The following is a 20,215-nucleotide window of genomic DNA, read 5'->3' on the forward strand; positions in this document are numbered from 1 at the left end:
TGTTTTCTCTCTGACCACGCCCCCTCAGGAAGTGGATGTGCCTCGGCTCTCCAGCACGTTGATCTAATGTTTACATGTTGGCTGAATATACACGGCTGCTCAGAGATCGCGTTACTTCAACCCTCTGAATCTGATCCAGAATCTGATCCTGACGGAGAGGCGCCTGTAGCAGGACCTCTCTGAAGGATTGGTCACAGATTTTGTGTTTCTTGTTGTTTTATTTATCAGTATGTCGACGTGTTTTCTTGGTACACAGCTACGAACATGTAGCTATGTGGCTATGCTAACTAGCGCTAGCACTTATCCATGATAAATAAAAATCATCCACTAGATCTTCAAATCTGCAGATGTGGGGAGTAAAACCGACCTCTACCAGAAAGGCAGCAGGACCTTTCTGAAGGATTGGTCACAGATCTAGTGTTTCTTGTTGTTTTATTTGTCAGTATGTAGACGTGTTTTCTTGGTACACAGCTACGAACATGTAGCTATGTGGCTATGCTAACTAGCGCTAGCACTTATCCATGATAAATAAAAATCATCCACTAGATCTTCAAATCTGCAGATGTGGGGAGTAAAACCGACCTCTACCAGAAAGGCAGCAGGACCTTTCTGAAGGATTGGTCACAGATCTAGTGTTTCTTGTTGTTTTATTTGTCAGTATGTAGACGTGTGTCTTGGTACACAGCTACAGCTACAGCTACGAACATGTAGCTATGTGGCTATGCTAACTAGCGCTAGCACTTATCCATGACAAATAAAACTCATCCACTAGATCTTCAAATCTGCAGACGTGGGGATTAAAACCGACCTCTGCCAGAAAGGCAGCGGGACCTTTTCTGAAGGATTGGTCACAGATTCTGTGTTTCTTGTTGTTTTATTTGTCAGTATGTTGACGTGTGTCTTGGTACACAGCTACGACATGTAGCTATGTAGCTATGCTAACTAGCACTAGCACTTATCCATGATTAATAAAAATCATCCACTAGATCTTCAAATCTGCAGACGTGGGGAGTAAAACCGACCTCTGTGTTTATTAAGTCAGCCTACAACTAGCATGCCTCCCTCCTAAGCTCCTTGTTACCACACATTTGTGCAGGGAATGAAAAACGGAGGAGGGGTTGAGTTGTATTTTATACAGTCTATGGGCTGAACAAGCTCCGAGCTCTGACTCCGTGACAGACCGGATATTGTTGTTACGTAACAAAAACACTGAAGTCTGAAACGGCTCGTTTCACACACATTTACAGAAAGGTGGAGAAATCAGAACAGGGGCAGAATGGATTTTTTTCATTCTCGGGGGGTTTGTAGACATGCCAGGGACACATATTTCAGGTAGAGAGCCATTAAAAAGTCCATTTTGCATGATATGTCACCTTTAAAAGTGCAACTTTAAAATCAATTTTGTGAGAGAGCACGCAGCACAGGTGTGATGTGCTCCCTCTTTTTCCTGCCAGTCAGGAGGTGAGCAGCCGCATTTTGTACAAGCTGCAGGCGCTGAATAGACGCCATGTCTAAACCCACATACAAAGAATTACAATAATCAAGCCTAGCCGTAATAAAGGACTTGATGGGTCATACACGCAGCAATTAAAACACCTGTCTCCAGGCTGCCTTCAGAATCATCTAGAGATCTTTTAAAATGTGTAACGCTGCTACGGTTTATAATACCAGAATTTGGGAAAATCTCTGCAAATGAAGGAAAAATCAATTTACAGAGTACAAAATTCAAATGTCTACATTTTTCTAATTATACTACATTTCCACTTTCTGAGGAACCACGTTGAAGATTCTTCTTTTTCCTCTCTGCCCTCTCTCTAGCTACGCGTGTGACTGTGAGGGGACGGGCTTCGTGGGTGACCACTGTGAGGAGGATATCCCTGAATGTGCCTCTGACCCCTGTCAGCACGGAGCTACGTGTCAGGAGGGAATCAACGAGTACACCTGCCTCTGTTGGCCAGGTAAACCCAACTCTGCACATCCTCACCTGCTTTAACCAATGCACATCACATGAGTCCTGCACTCTGCTCAGTACCAGATGTCTTTAGCTCTGCAGGTCACTAAACAGAGGTCATTAAAAGAGCTTGAGCTTTTCCCACACATAACTCAAAGTGAACAAAGGAGCTGGATGACGTGACCCCTGGTTTTGTCACAGGAGAAGTTAGCTGCTTTTTGCAACGTTCACTTTTTGTAGTAGAGATATAAAAGCAGCAGCGTGGCTCCGTTTAAGTCCTGCAGGGCTGTGATGAATTATAAAGAGTGATGCATGAGCGTGTTGCGACAGAGAGATGAGGATGTCAGCAGTCTGCATTTGATTCTTGCTATCATGATCATGTGTGAGAGGATGTGTGAGCGTCTCATAGAGGTCTGAGCAGGTTTCACAGGGTTTTAAAAATCCAAGGACAGGTTCTGATGTTTAAGCAGGTCTGAAAACAGAACCGTGTATCACATGTGCTGACTGTACGTAGAGGCTGTAATTATTCCTTCTGTCCACACCAGCTTCAAGCTTCTGTGATTGAACACATTCACTGTCTTCATTTGAGCTTCAAATGATTTGCAGCTGGCAATAACTTTAATCTCAACACTCTCTCTCAATCCAGCTTTATCATTTCCTTTTCAAGCTGCTGTTATTATGTCTATGCTTTTAAATAATAATAATGCATTTTATTTATAGGTCAAACTCAAGGTCACCTTACAACATTAAAAACAAACAGAGTTTAAATAACAAACAGTAAATAAAACACAATTTAAAAAGTTTGAAGTGAATGGACAGAGGAGTTGTGGTCAGATGGAGTAAGCCAGTTTAAACAGATGGGTTTTGAGTTTGGATTTAAAATGTGGGAGTGAGTCAGTGTTGCGGAGGTCAGGTGGGAGAGAGTTCCAGACTGGCTGAAGGCTCTGCTCCCCATGGTAACAAGGCGAGCAGGGGGGACAGTGAGGTGGATGGAGGAGGAGGATCTGAGGGTGCGGACAGGTGTGGCAGTATGGAGGAGGTCAGAGAGATATGGAGGGGCGAGGTTGTGTGTGGATTTGAAGGTGAGGACAAGTATTTTGTAGTTGAAGCGGTGTGTGATGGGGAGCCAGTGGAGCTGTTGCAGGATGGGTGTGATGTGGTGGGAGGAGGCGGTGCGTGTGATGATACGGGCGGCTGAATTTGGAACCAGTTGTAGTTTATATGGAGGGTTTTGGTGGGGGAGGCCAAACAGGAGGGAGTTGCAATAGTCCAAATGGGAGGTGATGAGGCTGTGAACAAGAATGGCCGTGGAGTGGGAAGTGAGTGAAGGACGGAGACGGTTAATATTGCGTAGGTGGAAGTAGGCGGACCGGTTGACGTGGTTGATATGGGAGGTGAAGGAGAGGGTGCTGTCAAGGATGACACCCAGACTCTTAACCTGAAGGGAGGGGAAGAGGGGCGAGTTGTCGATGGGAATAGAGAATATAAATATTGAGGAAGGACAGTGGACTATTGATCACAGTGACCAAATATGAAGCAATTGTTCCAAGAGGAACCAACCTTTCCTGTGAACGTGTCTTTCTTGTGTGTGTGTGTGTGTCCAGGTTTTGAAGGAGAGAACTGCCAGGTGGACATAGACGAGTGTGAGCAGCATCCCTGTGAGAACGGCGGTGAATGCTTCCAGCGCTCAGATATCCTGAACGAGTGGACGCTCCCTGAGCTTAACAAAGCCAACTTCAGCTACGAAGATGCAGCGGGCTTCATCTGCCACTGTCTGCCAGGATTCACCGGTCAGCCTGTTACGATCCCTCAAACCTTTGTGGTGAATGAACGTATCGTGAAGTGATGAGAGCACAGACATGAATCGTTGTGTGCTCTGTTTGCAGGGGACAACTGCTCGATCGATGTGGACGAGTGTGCGTCTGCTCCGTGTCAGCACCGAGGAAGCTGTCAGGATCTGATCAACTCTTATCAATGTGTGTGTCCAGACGGCTTCACAGGTAGGAGACACCTCTTATCTGCTCTTATCTCCTAACGAAACCAAACTCAGCTGCTCTTCCTCCAGAGACACCCCGCAGGCTCGTGTCCTGCTCCTGCTCATCCTCACTGACTGAAGGAGTCAGTGTGAGGGCCGTCCTTAAAACCTGTGATAGCATCCGCCTGAATTACCGCCATGCGTGGTCAATGAGAAGGAGCGGTAACTTGAAAGTTACCAAATGAAGTGAACAGTAATCATTTAATCCTATTTGCAGCGTAAAAGATTAATCTAAATCTTTAAATTAGATATTTTTCTTACAGCAAAGCACTGAATCACATGGTGGGGAAAGCACATGGGCCCTGGTTGGGACTTCTTGGGACTCTTATAGACACTACACTACATTATTTGGTGCAAAATGTTAGAAGATACAACTTTTCTTTATCATGCCAGAAAATTGGAAACATAGCTTTGCCTGGTCTCTCTCCTGTGTGTCCTCTCATGGAGCTAAGACTGTGGTTTCCCAACATATATCTTCAAACTGAAGGGAAGTACATCTTTAAAAGTAAGCTTGGCGACAGCTCTGTGACATTCTGTGTTTTTGATTTTGTTTCTTGCAACCTTTTCCCAAATTTAGCGATGGAGAATGGGTAGCACTGTCGCCTGCTTCCGGCCCCGCTACGATCTCTGTTTACTTTTCCACAGAGATTCAGAGTGTGTTATGTTAATCTACAGCTGATACATGTTGCTGTTTATCATACAGACATGATTACATGAAGAATAGAGAGGAGGAGATGAAATACACGGCCGATGAGCCGGGATCCCGTTAGTGTTGTAAATGTGAGAAATACAATGCTGCCGAGTGGACCAATCACAGGGCTGGATTTACAGAGACCACGTCATCCTCTACGTGATAACATAGGGTGCTTCTCAAAGCTCTAAACGTCCATCCTCGCATCTCTTCCTCGCGTCGTTTCCTTGCGTCTTAGTCCCGCCCACCAGAGATGCGAGGAAATGAAACCAGAGGAGAGAGGAGAGAGGAGATTTGTATTTAGAGAAATGAGACGTCCTTTCCTCCGGAGCGTCATGTTAAGCCACGTCGGTTTGTGATGACGGCTTTAACAGCTGTTTGTGTCTGCACACATGTTCACTGTAATAACTCTGATAAACATAAACAGTAACAGAGCTCTGTCTCTGTGTTTACCTGTTTAACAAGCATCCTGAAGCATCACGGATCGATTCACCGGTAAAATGCCTCATTATTCAATTATTTATTTACTTTAAGGGAAAATAGAAACCATGCAACTCTTTTGAAACCCTGTGCTCATTAATGATCAGCCTCGTATGAAACTTTATTAACCTGACAGGAAATATAACAAGTGTTTTTACTAACAGACAAACTTTACTGTCAGACTTCTCTTCATGAAGAAAACGAGAACAAACGGGGAAACTAACAGGAGGAATAACTGATCCTTAATATATATTCTATCTTTAAAATTAGACTCTATTACTCTGTTTCATTAGACAGTGAATCTGACAAAAACAATCAGATATAACATAATCCACCTTCTGTTATATTGAATTTATGATTTTGCATTAAGTATTTTGTGTTTAAAACTCACATCAAACACTTTTTAATCTCAGCTCATCACAGACAGACTGTTTAGAAACCAACGTATGTTTATGATCTGTTTCAGGGCACCCTTAGTGACTGTTTTAAGATCTGTTTCAGGGCACCCTTAGTGACTGTTTTAAGGTCTGTTTCAGGGCACCCTTAGTGACTGTTTTAAGATCTGTTTCAGGGCACCCTTAGTGACTGTTTTAAGGTCTGTTTCAGGGCACCCTTAGTGACTGTTTTAAGGTCTGTTTCAGGGCACCCTTAGTGACTGTTTTAAGATCTGTTTCAGGGCACCCTTAGTATCTGTTTTAAGGTCTGTTTCAGGGCACCCTTAGTGACTGTTTTAAGGTCTGTTTCAGGGCACCCTTAGTGACTGTTTTAAGGTCTGTTTCAGGGCACCCTTAGAGACTGTTTTAAGGTCTGTTTCAGGGCACCCTTAGAGACTGTTTTAAGGTCTGTTTCAGGGCACCCTTAGTGACTGTTTTAAGGTCTGTTTCAGGAAACCCTTAGTGACTGTTTTAAGGTCTGTTTCAGGGCACCCTTAGAGACTGTTTTAAGGTCTGTTTCAGGGCACCCTTAGTGACTGTTTTAAGGTCTGTTTCAGGGCACCCTTAGTGACTGTTCTAAGGTCTGTTTCAGGGCACCCTTAGAGACTGTTTTAAGGTCTGTTTCAGGGCACCCTTAGTGACTGTTTTAAGGTCTGTTTCAGGGCACCCTTAGAGACTGTTTTAAGGTCTGTTTCAGGGCACCCTTAGAGACTGTTTTAAGGTCTGTTTCAGGGCACCCTTAGTGACTGTTTTAAGGTCTGTTTCAGGAAACCCTTAGTGACTGTTTTAAGGTCTGTTTCAGGGCACCCTTAGAGACTGTTTTAAGGTCTGTTTCAGGGCACCCTTAGTGACTGTTTTAAGGTCTGTTTCAGGGCACCCTTAGTGACTGTTCTAAGGTCTGTTTCAGGGCACCCTTAGAGACTGTTTTAAGGTCTGTTTCAGGGCACCCTTAGTGACTGTTTTAAGGTCTGTTTCAGGGCACCCTTAGTGACCATTTTTAAGGTCTGTTTCAGGGCACCCTTAGTGACTGTTTTTAAGGTCCGTCTTTTCTCTGTTATTAAACTCAGCTGATGTTAAGTTTCGGTTAAGTCCGAGCCGCTGCAGCGTCCAATCAGTGAGTGATATTCGATAAGGGGGCGTGTCTCTCAGAGAAAAGACTTCCGCAAAGTCTGCTCTCGTGTTTCCTCGATTATCCCTCCTACGATCAGTCTCCTCGCTCCTCGCTCCTCTCTCCTCCAGCAGCGTTTAGAAAACTTTTGTAAAATACAAAAGACAGAAAACACCAGGGTTGGGCGGTAATGTTCTTCATTGCCACAGATGGTACAGTCTTGTGTAAAACAAGGAAGACGAACAGGACTCTGCAGCAGTGATAGTAATACCTGATATAGTGCATTAGCCCTTCCCACCCTCCCATCCACTCCCCCCATCCCAAGCTGTCCTGAAAAAATCAAGGTGTAATATGTCAGAGTTAGTTTGCAGCGCACCACACAGAGTCAGATCTTACTTCCTATGCCAAGGGCCGGCTCAAAGCTCATCTCATGATGTTTTAGTTTGGGTGTCATGAAAGTAGGCTAAGAAAGGATCCCATGTCTCATAAAATTTCCTCTTCAAGCTACTGATAGAAAAACGTAGCATCTCAAGTTTGAGACAGGACATTACATCCTGACGCCACTGGTCAAGCGTGGGCAGGGCAGCACCCTTCCATTTTAGCAGGATTGCACGTCTGGCCAAGAGCAAGGCCAAGGCGACCATGCGGTGTTCTGTAGGAGTGGGGTGGGGGTTATCTCCTCCAGCAATACCAAACAGGGCAAGAGTAGGGCTAAGATTTACATTGTTCTGTAATATTTTAGATAAGGTGTGGAAGCATCAATATAATTGCACTTGTCACATGTTAAATCAAGGTAGATACTGGACAGCTTGACCTTGGACATGTGAGCCCTGTGGACCACCTTAAATTGAAGTAGACAGTGTCTAGCACAGATGGAGGATTTATGTATTGATGATAGAATGGAGTCCCATTAGTTATATTTTTGAGGAGGTGCACGTCAGCTTCATGCATAGGCCTCTGTGTAGGTACGGGAGCTACGCGGACATCCGGTGTAAGCTGCGCCGTCAATTTGACGCAGAAGTATAAATCTGCATTTACTCGGTCACTCTAAATTACCCATAGGCGTGAGCATGTGCGTGATTGGTTGTCTGTCTCTCCATGCTTGCCATGTGATAGGCTGATGACTCGTCCCTGCCGGTGCTGGAACCTTCCAGCCCAATGTCAACTGGGAAAGGCTCCGGCCCCCCAGGACCCTGAACGGGATAAGCAGTCAAGATAATGGATGGAGAATGCTGCAGATGAAGCTGGGGCTGCTGCATGGATTAAACTTTAACACACATTTGAAGTCTTAACAACCAAAGCTAACTAACTACTTAATAACTGCAGACTTATTTAAAAAAAAATAATGCATTTCACCTTCATCTTTTAGTCCAGCTGATCTGTAGCATTGCAACCTGAGCTACCAGGACTCAGAGGCTGCTCTGAAGAAGTTCTTGCAGCAATGCGCTTCACGCTCTGCTCTGCCTGCCATACAGACGTTCTCCAGCCTGAGACTGCGTTATTGCAACATCACTGTCTGAAGCAGGGGGCTTTGTCATCATTAGAGGATGGATACGATGGGATTTAAAAGATTGAATAATAATAAATAGATACTGATCAGTGATAAAGACATAGGAGCATCGTCTGTCCATGATCGTATTGATACTTTCAAGACTCACTAATGACAGCAGATACCAGATCTTGATACCCATCCCCATTCACATCAGTAAGTACTATGTTTGGTTTGGGTACAGGGTTGTCTGGGTAGACCATGCAGATGAGGAGGATGAGTGATACTGTCTGTACATCATGTATAAGGACGTTTTTGAAAAACAGAAGAGAATATATTACAGATGACTGAGGCGAACAGTGAGCAGAGAAACTCAGCTCATCGTGAATCGCTCTGTAGCAATGAATTTTCTAAACTGAGACCTGTTGCGTTCAGACGTTGGCTCATCCCGGCTTCACAAAGACCTCGATCTAGAGGGGCGTCAGGAAAAACTCTGAAAAAGTTTGTGTTCAAACATGCAGCCCACCCAGATGAAGTCAGGACATTTCTAGGCGTCTCTGCATCTGTGAAAGGGACTAAATGCATTATTTTTTTAACTGAATGTTTACACTTGGATGTCCCTTTGAGGACAGAATGATCTAAAGTGAGCCCTCAGCAGAGACCAGTGAACAGAGATAACCTTAACACCAGCTCTCAGATTTTCTCGTAGGCCAAACAATGAAGGGTTAATCTCTCTCCCGCGGATCATTCCTCATGGCCAGCCAAGGTATTAATTCCTCATTAGAGGAGATTTGTCACTGCATCACTCAAAACAGGAAGAAACGCACAAAAAAACTGACCCTGGAACACACAATCTGGACTTAGGCGAGAGGAATTCAGCCAAGAGCGCTCATCAACACCACAAGAGGCTGATATTCTAACACTCGGCCCGTTGAAGCCGCAGAACGTGGAAACACAGGAGGAGGGGAAGAGGGGATGAGAGGGCATATGGTTTGGAGGAGCATAGAAAACAACAAAGCCAATAAAAGGTGCCATATGTCAGGCGTGCACTGTAGGCATTAAACGGGGGTCTCCTAAGAAATTTATCAGGGGGAGGGGAGATTACAGTAAAGCTTCTTAGCAGCCTAATTAAATCCTGATGAAAAAAAAAACAGGATATTAAACACTGTGAGTAAAACAAAGGATTTCCACAGACGATTTGAGAGTCACTCGTCTGTTTGTTCCTCAATGTGTCACTGTGGCATGAAAGAGAGCAAGAAAACAGACCCCCACACACTGCTCTAAATATGATCCTATTATCTTCATATGGCACGTGTGAGCGAGGTCGACTTTCTACATGTGAGAGGTGGTCGGCAGAGCAGCCGGGGTTTAGCTGGTCCAGATAAACCCCTCCTCATCAGGCTGTGCCCCCACGGTTTGATTGTTTCCAACGGCTGAGGAGTCATGTTTTTAAAAAGACAATGTCACTTCTGTTGAATCTGATTTACACACAGGCTTTTAAAGACTTCATGAAATTGTTAATTTAATTATATTTTTTAAAGGGACGTGAATGATTTTTGAGGACTACATTTTCTGTCGCCATGTGACAATGCAGTTTTCCTGAGTCTCGCATCTTAAAGATTTCAGTTTCAGGTCTGTCAATCAAAAATATCATCAAAACTATACAGACAATTAGCTTGTACATTTTTTTTACCTTTGAGAAAATGTTAAATAAAAAGATAGGAATAAATAAATAAATAAATACATGAATAAAAAAAAAACTTGGCTTCCAAAATAAAGATATTACAATGATGTTGGAAACTTCCTATCAAACCACTCACATTATGCAGTGGCTCATGTTGAGATCACAATCACTTTGAGGACACTGATTTCTCCCTGGCTCGTGCTGCACTTCAGCCTCTAGTGGCCAAATCAGGTATTACATTGACTAACACTTAAACCAGGCATGTCCAAACTACGGCCCGGGGGCCAAACGCGGCCCAAGGTCCATTTATTTATGGCCCCAAGCTTCCATCTTAAAAAGTGTTAATTATAGCACAGAAATTAATCTCATTCTGCATCATCTGTACATTTGCAGTTTCTTTCAAGCGCACAAACAAAACTAAAGTCAATCCAGAAACGTCTCAAAAAGCTTCATATGGACTACCTGTCTAAAGCCAAAGCACTGGGAATTCTGCAAGACAGCAATAAAGAAGAAACACAAGAACTCTTAAAGCTGACAGGTTTTCAAATTAATGTTTTTATCATTTTATCAAGACATGAATTATGAAATTGTGCAGAAAAGGCAAAATTTGGTGCATAAAAAATGTTCAGAACTCAGGAAAATAATGATTTTAGTTCTTAAAATGTTGTCTGCTGGTCAGAAAAATCTTAAAAATAAACATGAAAAAGAAGTGTGATGAAATCCATATTGTGATCCTGCCATAGGAAAATAATGATACAATATTTTCCCACATTTCCAAACATTTTCCTCCAGAAGAAGATACAGTCTGCTAATGTTTACATGGCTTGTGGAGAACTGAGGACTACCTAGTTACTGATTTATTGAGAAAAAAAAAGTAAATAATTGTCTTTAAAGAGATTTCATATATAGCTTTCATGATTTCTGAGTCTCAGTAGGAGCCACTGGCCCTGAGTTATTCTGACAACGTCAAATGTGGCCCTCTTTGAAAAAAAGTTTGGACACCACTGACTTAAACAATGAGTCTGATCTCCTTATTCAACTCAACTCAACTTTATTTATATAGCACTTTTCATACATAAAAACATGCAGCCCAAAGTGCTTCACAGAATAACAGAGAGACAGAAAACAACAGCAATGGTAAAATAAAAAAAGGCATGACTATAAATAAAATACTTAAAAATAAAAGAAAATCAACACAATAAAATTTATAAAATAAGTAAGAGGGGAAGTTAAAAATAAGGTAGAGTTGACAAGATCAGATAAACACAAGAAATAATAGATAAATAAATAAATATTTTTTTATAAATAAGATAAATAAATGTTAAAGCAATGATTAAAATAATAATGATTAAAATAATAATTAGAATAATTAAATAATAATTAAAAATAATAAGAATAAAAAATAATAATGCTCTCCTTATTCATGCTATAACTTCTTTTACCCCCTTTTCACAGATTAAAAAAAGGAAGGGAGATGTGCTAACCTGTTTTCAGTTCATTAATAAAAGTGTCAGCTGATTTTAGTCGCAGCCCTCTCAGTTGAAAGCATTTTAAGTTTTGAAACACTGCCACGCTCATCAATGTCACTTCTTGACCACCGACCAGTCAGAATCTGAAAGGGGCGGGACTTCTGCAACCATCTTTGTCAGCACAATGGCGGAGGTCCGTGCAGAGGATATTTTTTTACAGTTTCATGTTAAAATGTCATTGAATGAAAGCAAGTATGAAGCATACAGAGCATTTTAAAACAGACCTAACGGGAGGCGGAAGTGTCGACGTGACGACTTTCGATGCCTAGCAACAGTAAACGCTGGTGGGCGGCGCTCTGAAATTGAGGTTTTGGGCCCTCCCAATGCAAAAGAAGGAGGCAGTGGACACGCTATCTAATGTGTGTGATTAAAAATCAGAAAATCTGATCTTTAATCCCAACTAGATGAACAAGACCCAAAAAGGAAGCCAATTTAGATCGTTAACAGAAACTAATGTTTTTGTCACAGTGTCAACAGGCAGAGGGGAAATATTTTAAACTCATATTTTAACTTCTTTGTCCTGACATCCTCACATCATCCAATGGCTGTTGGAAAAATGTAAATCACTATCTTTAACCTTTGAAGTCAAGCTCACTATCTTCCTCACTTTGCGTCCTCTGTCCTATTCCCTGCTTCTTCCAGAGCAGACTGCGGACTGTGTCATAGTCCAACATTTGCAAAGACAATATAAATCTAATGAAACACATTCTGACACAGACTGGAGAGCAGATGTGCAAACTTCAGCACAATCTACAACAAGTTCCACATGGGATCCATATATCAGCGGAGCCGCGCTCAGGTCTGAACCTGCAGCACCTCCTGCAGGTTCACTGCAGCACCTCCTGCCGCTAGTGGGCATCCACAGACCAGCACAGAGAGCAGGGAGGGGACTGCAGCACTGCATTCCCCCTGTCAAACAGTGACAGGAGCCAGCTGGAGTCAGGAGGCTTACTGCTCTGCTCGGGCTGGGCTGCAGACACGGGAGGAGCAGGGGGGGGGGGGGGGGGGGTGTGAGGGAGGGATTCTGGGAGGGATGCAGGAGGGAGGAAAGGTGGGCAGGGCTGCCTTGTAATCACTCCTGCGTGTCTGCTGGGTAACGGAGTGGAGGAGTGGTTGCACTTCTGCTCTGTAGGCTGTAGAGAAAGAGAGAGGGGGAGAGAGGCAGGGAGGACCTGGTTGTGTCATCTGGCAGTGTGAGGAGTGTGTTGGCTGTTCACTTTGTGGATCATGAGGGGAAACATATTGATGCTGCTGTGGTGCTGCTGCTGCTGCGGGCCCTGGTGGCTGACAGGTACCGTACAGTTCAGCACTTCAACGCTACGCTAACACAAAGTTTGTGCGCTCGTGTTGAAGGATTGAATCCTGGCACAGAAGCGGACGACAGCTTCAGGGTTCCTCGGGAGTAGAGTATTTTAAAGGACTTTGTTAATGCAACTTGACTGCTGCTGCCAAGGCTTACTGACGACTGAGCAGGCAGACAGTCTGACACTCTGGCACAGTTTGTGTGTGTGGCACTAGTTTGTCTGACGAGCTGCATTTCAACATCAGCTGGATGCATTCAGAAGGACAGATACTGGTTTTAATCGTGTTACAGAAATGTGTCTGAAGCTAATGAAGCTGCAGTTTCCTGCACTCATTTCCTCATCTAATGACGCTGATGGACAAACTCATGCTTTGCTGCTTCATCTGTTTTTGTTCAGGCTTACCTTTGTGCACCAAAGCAATCCACTTAGCATTTGATTGACTCCCCAGCTGTCATCTTGTTAGATATGATCTCTTTTGTGACCTGTGTACTAAACATGAGTGTTTCTCCATTCAGGTGTGCACTGTGAGGTAGACATCAACGAGTGTGACAGCAATCCCTGCAAGAATGGCGCCACGTGCGAAGATGCTGCCAACCATTATAGGTGTCACTGCCCTGCGCCAGAGCCGGGCCATGAGCCCTGGGGTGGGCCAGACTGTGACGTCCCGCTGGTCGGCTGCCAAGAGCACCAGTGTCAACACGGAGCAGGCTGTGTACCCGTGCTGATGGATGATGGACAGCACAACTACACTTGTTTGTGTCCGCCGGGCTGGACGGGAGAACGCTGCAACACTTCCACCACCTTCTCCTTCAACTCTGAGGGCTACGTCTACATTCAGCTGCCCGCCTCTAAAAAGAAGACCAAACGGTCCACAAGCGACTACAACCACGGGCTCCACATGCAGCTCCGGTTTAAGAGCACCTTACCCGACATGGTGCTGTACTACCGGGGCACTGCTGAGCGATTTGTCTCCCTGGAGCTTGTCGGAGGCTCCCTTCAGGCCAGAGTGACATCAGGGAAAGTACTGCAGGCCGTTCTACCTGGACGAGTCAATGACGGGGAATGGCGGCAGGTCACTGTGACAATGGACGAGAGGCTGGTTCTGGTCATACAAGGACCCGGCTGTGAAGAGGAGTGCCAGGTGAAGAATGAGGGCTACAACCATCTGATTTTCCTCCAGCCCAGTTCCTTCGAACAGCTGTACATCGGCGGGGCGCCCACACAATACTTATCCCACACAGCCAGCAGACACGGGTTCATTGGCTGCATGGAAGACCTGAGGGTTGACCATAAACCACTTCTGCCCCAGGACCTCATCAGAGAGGAGAACCAGGGTTTGGAATTTGGATGCAGCAAAAAGGACTGGTGTGAGGAGGACCCATGTTTGCAGCGTGGGCAGTGTGTGGATGAGTGGGTTCGTGCCAGCTGTGACTGTCATCGGCCTTACTACGGAGAGAGCTGTGAGAGAGGTAAGGGTGCTCAGAGTACAGATCAGAGCTGCAGGAGCTTCTCATGTAGAGTCTCCAGAAGTATGTGTAGGAGGAACTGTTGAAATGTTTGCTTTGGAGGGCGTCTTACTCTACAGATGATACTTATCTGCACACCAGAGTTCCTTTATCTACCTCTTTATTATCACCTTGGGGTGTCAGCTCTTCTGTTTGAGTCGTCCATGCAAAATCAAAGAGTTTGATGCAGAAGTTAAAAACACTTCTTTTATAAAACTGTTATATATTTCCAGATCATGTTATAATCAGGAAACACAGTTTGAGGAGATTTGGAATGTGAAGAATTTCTCTCAGAGTTGTGCTTTACTTGTTTCTTCATTGACATACAGCCCAAGTGGCATCCTGCAGTTTTAAAATATGAAGTGCTAAAAACACTGCAGTTCATCAAGCGTCCACTTGAGGCTGGCTGCAGGAACACAGGAAACCACATACACACCCATTCAAGGAAGACGATCTTTACAGCAGAAATAAACATGTTTACAGCCTGGTTCAAAAACAGTTCAGGCTTAAAAGCTCATTTATCTATCAGCACACACTGTACGGGGGATTAATATTTTTCTAACTCATTATATTTTAAGATATTAAACTTATACAAATCTGGAGTTTTGCCCAAATTAGGGCATGGCTGTCTTGATTGACAGCTAGCTCAACAGCAGTTATGTTGAGTTCAGCATTTCCAATATGGCTCCCGTCGACGATTGGCTTCAAAACAGCACTTCAGAAACAGATGGGTGACGTCACAGATACTATGTCCATTATTTATACAGTCTATGGTCCAAAGGTGTACAGATACTACAGAATACTCTACGTTTAAAAAGAAATCCTCCACAGGCCAGATTGGTCCAGTCTCTTTAAAGCTGCTGTGAGGAACTTTGGTTTTATATCGATTCTGGCGCCCCTTGTGGACAAAGCGATACCTCTTATCTCTTGTCCTATACATGCAAAAAGTAGTGTTTTCAACAAAAACCTCGTCCTTTTGTCTTCAACAGTCAACTTTATCAGGCAATGTGATTATTTGCCATGAAAAACAGTCAAATAAAGGCTGTTTCTGAAGCGAGATGTCCATCATCTGGTCTGACACCTACCCCCCCAGGGTGGTTTCAGGCATTAAAAATGACAACAGAGAAGGTGTCAGTGTTGCTGCTGATGGACTTGTTTGCTATTGAAGGTCATAAAGAGGCATCAGTATCATTTTCAGAATGTTTCTCAGCCAGTTCAAAACTCCTCACAGGGCCTTTAAACTGAGGCGTTCACATGAAGCACTTTCATTCTGATCAGGTTATTATCAAAGACTGTATAAAATATGGACATTATCCGTGACGTCACCCATCTGTTTCTGAAGAGCTGTTTTGAGGCCAATCGGCAGCAGCAGCCATATTGCTGCTGTGGAGCCAGTGTGACGTAAAGAGGTGGAGTTTGAGCCTCCTAGCCAACAGCTGCAGTCTTCCCCCTGGCAGCTGTGCCTCTCATTGGAAGACTCGTAATCTTAATATCTTTGAAATTGCTGCGTTAGGAAAAAAATTCACCCCCCTCACAGTGAGAGGACATCGAGAAATGAGCTATCCAGACTACACTGGTCTTTTGTACCAGGCTGTAAACATGTTTATTTCTGCTGTAAAGATCGGCTTTTTCCCGTTCATGTGTATGTGGTATCCAGTACTTCCAGAGCCAGCCTCAAGCGGATCGTCAATAAACTGCAGTTTTTAGCACTTCCACATTGGACTCATATTTTCAGACCGGAGGTTACCGCTTGGTTATTACTGACACTCCATTTGTTATTGGTCCATGTAAATATAGCTAAAGAGATTGCATGGATTAAACAACAGATTTAAATTCTTCTTGATAAAAGATTATTCAAACTTTGGGCACATCATGAAGAAGATCAACATCAGGTACATCAAACTTTCTTTAAAATATTCAACAACTCGACAAAAATGCATAAAGCCAGAGTAAATACTAGCAAGAATTAAACCCATAGACTGTATAAATAATGGACGTAGTATCTGTGACGTCACCCATCTGTTTCTGAAGAGCTGTTTTGAGGCCAATTGGCGGCGGGAGCCTCCATGTTCCCACTCCCTCAGATCCTCTTCCTCCATACACCTGTCTGTCCCCTCCGCCCGTCTCACCACTATGGGGAGCCGAGCATTCAGCCGCTCTGCTCCCCGTCTCTGGAACTCATTACCACCTCAACTCAGAAACATCTATTCTTTCCCCCATTTCAAATCACAACTCAAAACATATCTTTTCCAAACCGCCTACTCCGTCTGACTCCCATTGCACTTCGTAATTTTTGTTTCTATTATTTTTCTTACCACTTTGTTAGTTTATATTGTTTTCATTTTGACTTTGATTTTGTTTCCTTTAATGTAAATTTGTGTATGTATATATATATATGTATCTGTGCGGTGTCCTTGAGTGCCTAGAAAGGCGCCTTTAAATAAATATTATTATTATTATTATTATTCTTATTATTATATTGCTGCTGTCGAGCTGTTGACGTAAAGAGGCGGAGTTTGGGCCTCCTAGCCAATAGCTACAGCGTTCCCACCTGCAAATCAAGTCAGCTGTGCCTCTTATAATGGAAAACTCATAATCTAAATATCCTTGAAATTACCGCGTTAGAAAGAATTCACGTGCTGATCGAGACTACACTCATTTTTTGAACCAGGCTGTAAACATGTTTATTTATGTGTAAAATATCGGCTTCTTTGAATTGGTGTGTATGTGGTTTCCGGGACTTCCAGAGCCAGCCTCAAGCAGATCCTCGAAGAACTGCAGCTTTTAGCACTTCCACACTGGACTCAAAGTTTTAGACCAGAGGTTGCCCCTAAACTGTAACATCCTCCACTATCCAGTCCATTTAAGAGAGCCAACACCTGGTGGAGAGTGGTGCGTTTATGTGTGTGTGTTAAAGAGGGATGAGGTTAACCTTAAAGAGAACAACGCAATCAACAATCAAAGCAACAAGACATAAAAATCATCCAACACTGAAGTGATACAATTCTTAATGAGGAACATATTAATCAACTGGAGGGAATGCCAACATCAGCTGAGGAACAAGATTAGATTAGATGAGATTCTAGAACTTTATTAATCCCCTGTTGGGGAAACTCATGTGCCAAAAGGGTCTGTTCACAGAATCAACAAATAATAACAATACAGTCACAAAACACGACAAATAAATAAATAATACAGTCACACCATTTAAGGCATAATCCATATCCATAATTACAAGTGTTTATTAAAAAATCTGACAGCTGAAGGAACAAAGGACCCTCTAAGACGTTCATTAGATCACTGAGGCATCGCCAATTGCTCACTGAAGGAACAAACATCAACTAATCAGAGAAATATCAATTTTTATGGAAAATAAAGGAGGTGTTTGGCCTCATTGTTTAGAACACAAGTCACACTCTCTCACACATTTTTTGCAAAGCTGGTGATTCCCCGAAAGTGTTATTGATAATGTTGCGTTGTTTCCAGAGTGCTGGAGTAAGAAACGTAAACCTTTGTGTCTCTCACCTCCTCCTCAGAGTATCCATCCTGGACCTTCGGTCATGAGAACACCACCAGCTACGCCGTCTTCAACATCTCAGAGACCCACGGGGACAACTTCACCATCTCCTTCTTAATGCGCTCCCTAAAACACAACGGCCTGCTCCTGCAGCTCCACCGAGAAGGAAAGCCTTACCTGACGATTTACCTGAAGGAGGGCACTGTGGCGATCTACAGCCCTCACACCATGCTGCTGTCTGAGGCCCAGTTTGTCACTGACGGGGTCTATAATTTGGTGACTGTAAAGGTGCGGTATGGACATGTGGTCTTCCCTAAAGCGGGGAATCATCGCGCCATCGGGAACGTGAGCGTAGAGGCGGGGGACGTGGCGTATGTTGGAGGGCTCCCTGCTGGCAAGAGGACAAACGCCTGGGGGGGAAACTTCAAAGGCTGCCTGCAGGACATTCGGCTGGACCACAAACACCTGAGCGCCGGGGATCATCCAGAGATGTGGGAGGTTTACCAAGAGAGCTCGAAGGAGAACGTCCTACAGGGGTGCAAGAGTGATGATACATGCAAGGTACAAAAAACAAAAAGTCTGTTGCATGATCACTGCTTAGATTACAGAATAACCTTTAGACAAACATGGTTTCTGCAGGTTTCAGTGAGTTGAATTCAAGACTTTTAAGACCTTTATAAATGCAACATAAGCCTTATTCATGTCTTTCCTGGACAGAAGAAATAATTAGTGAGACTAATGAAGTGTAATGTGATGCAGCTTCACAAGAAGGACATAAATTGATCATTATATATGTTTCTGAGGCCTGATATTTAAGATGTTGGACTTCTTCAGCCTTTGCAAGAACCTGCTGAGCCGACTGCAGATCAAACACACGTTTCGGTCTGGTCTAATCGCTGGATTTGCGTACAGCCAAAAAGAAAGTCTGTGATAATTATCGTGTTTTTCAAGTGTGTTGTTCTTACGCTAATCATATTAGCCCCCGCAGTGCTCTCTGATAGCCTGGCTGCACTGCCACAGCTCTGCTTACACTGATCTAGTTGTGAACACTTGATCTGTGTGTTACTGCTCAATCCACTCTGCAGCTTCTACACCTGCGGTCGCATCAGGTGAAGGGTTTTACATTCTGCCATCTAATCCTCCCATCTGTGTTTGTCTCGCAGGACGAGCCCTGCTTCAATGGTGGCCGGTGTCAGATCACCTGGAATGACTTCAAGTGCAACTGTTCCACTAAGTACTCGGGCCGGCTGTGTGAGACACGTCTGTGGTGTGTGGATAAGCCCTGTGTTGAAGGCGTGAACTGTGTGGACCTCCAGGATGGTTACGAGTGTGAGTAATCCTTGGCAGAGACCGTTGCTCTTTTTATCTAGAGGAAGTGGAAGCCAAGTCAGGTTTATACGTGTCGTTAATTTCTTTATCAGACTTTCTTGGAAAGTTCTTGAGAACCAAGAAACAGAAGATGATGAGGACAGCTTTCCAACTTTAGACTCAACTTCAGGGTGAAAGTAAAACTCCTTAGCACAACAGAGGAAACTAAGACCATGACCTGAAGAGTCTGCGGGGCAAGCTGAGAAGACATGAAGCAGGAAATCATGGTTCTAGTAACACAAGGTGTCAAACAGACACTACCAGTCAGTGCAACTACACTATAGTTATTTACGTATATATAACATCACGGGTACAGATTTTAAGAGACGCTGAATATTTGATATCTGAAAGGGTTTGAGAACACACTGAGGCAACGGTATTCCCTAAATTTTGCACCACCCCAGGCCTTTGTCAGAGTCTCTAAAGCAGGGGTTCTCAAACTCTTTGGAGTCAGGGACCCCTTACAGGTGAGAAATTTTCCAACTACCCCCTCATAATTGTAACATAGATTAAGCACATGCTTACTACCATTTGCACTCTTAGTTGCCCTTGGAACTATTTGTATTAGGGATGTACATTTAAAGTATTTTCCATGGTCGATTTTTGGAAATTTTAATGATCAGTTATTGATTAATTGATTAAAAAAAACATTATTCTTCTTACGTCAAAAACAATGCCAAATACGTTGTTTTCCCCCTAAATTGTATTTTCTACAGCAACAAAATGCATCTAACTGACAGGATTGAATACGGGCACACGTTTGACACGCTGATTATCAACGATCAGGCTCATTAAAATATTCTCCATGGACATAATCTTATAAAGTGAAGGCTGAGACTACTAACAGAAAAGTACTTCAGACTCACAGTGTCCAGTTTTCTGTCTACTCGTTCTTATTGAGAAAAATAAACATGTGTATTCAATCAGGTGTCAGCCGGGAGCGCAACCGGGTCATAATCAGTCCCGCTGGAGAAAAGCCCAGATGGATCTGATGTTGCTGGTCTGTAAACGTAGCGTACCTGAATTTCCCACCTGTCTGTTGCCTTTGTATCCAAAGGTGGAAATATCCTGTTTAAAGTTGTCACTCTTTGTGTCCGTGTTGTTGTTGGCAGCAGTTTTG

At 43.7% G+C, this 20,215-nt stretch overlaps 1 protein-coding gene across 1 annotated transcript in view; it reads left to right on the forward strand.

Moving 5' to 3' along the window:
- The window catches only part of LOC117818342 (protein crumbs homolog 1-like), a 55,672-nt gene that overhangs the window by 24,047 nt on the left and 11,410 nt on the right, over window positions 1-20,215 (forward strand). Inside the window, exons 4-9 of the mRNA XM_034691170.1 lie at window positions 1,819-1,958; window positions 3,556-3,741; window positions 3,838-3,951; window positions 13,221-14,174; window positions 17,747-18,288; window positions 18,891-19,056. Of these exons, the coding sequence (XP_034547061.1) occupies window positions 1,819-1,958; window positions 3,556-3,741; window positions 3,838-3,951; window positions 13,221-14,174; window positions 17,747-18,288; window positions 18,891-19,056 (2,102 nt within the window). The remainder of the gene's footprint in view (window positions 1-1,818; window positions 1,959-3,555; window positions 3,742-3,837; window positions 3,952-13,220; window positions 14,175-17,746; window positions 18,289-18,890; window positions 19,057-20,215) is intronic.

The sequence above is a fragment of the Notolabrus celidotus genome, chromosome 9 (genome assembly GCF_009762535.1).
Source record: "Notolabrus celidotus isolate fNotCel1 chromosome 9, fNotCel1.pri, whole genome shotgun sequence".
NCBI classification, from domain to species: Eukaryota; Metazoa; Chordata; class Actinopteri; order Labriformes; family Labridae; genus Notolabrus; species Notolabrus celidotus.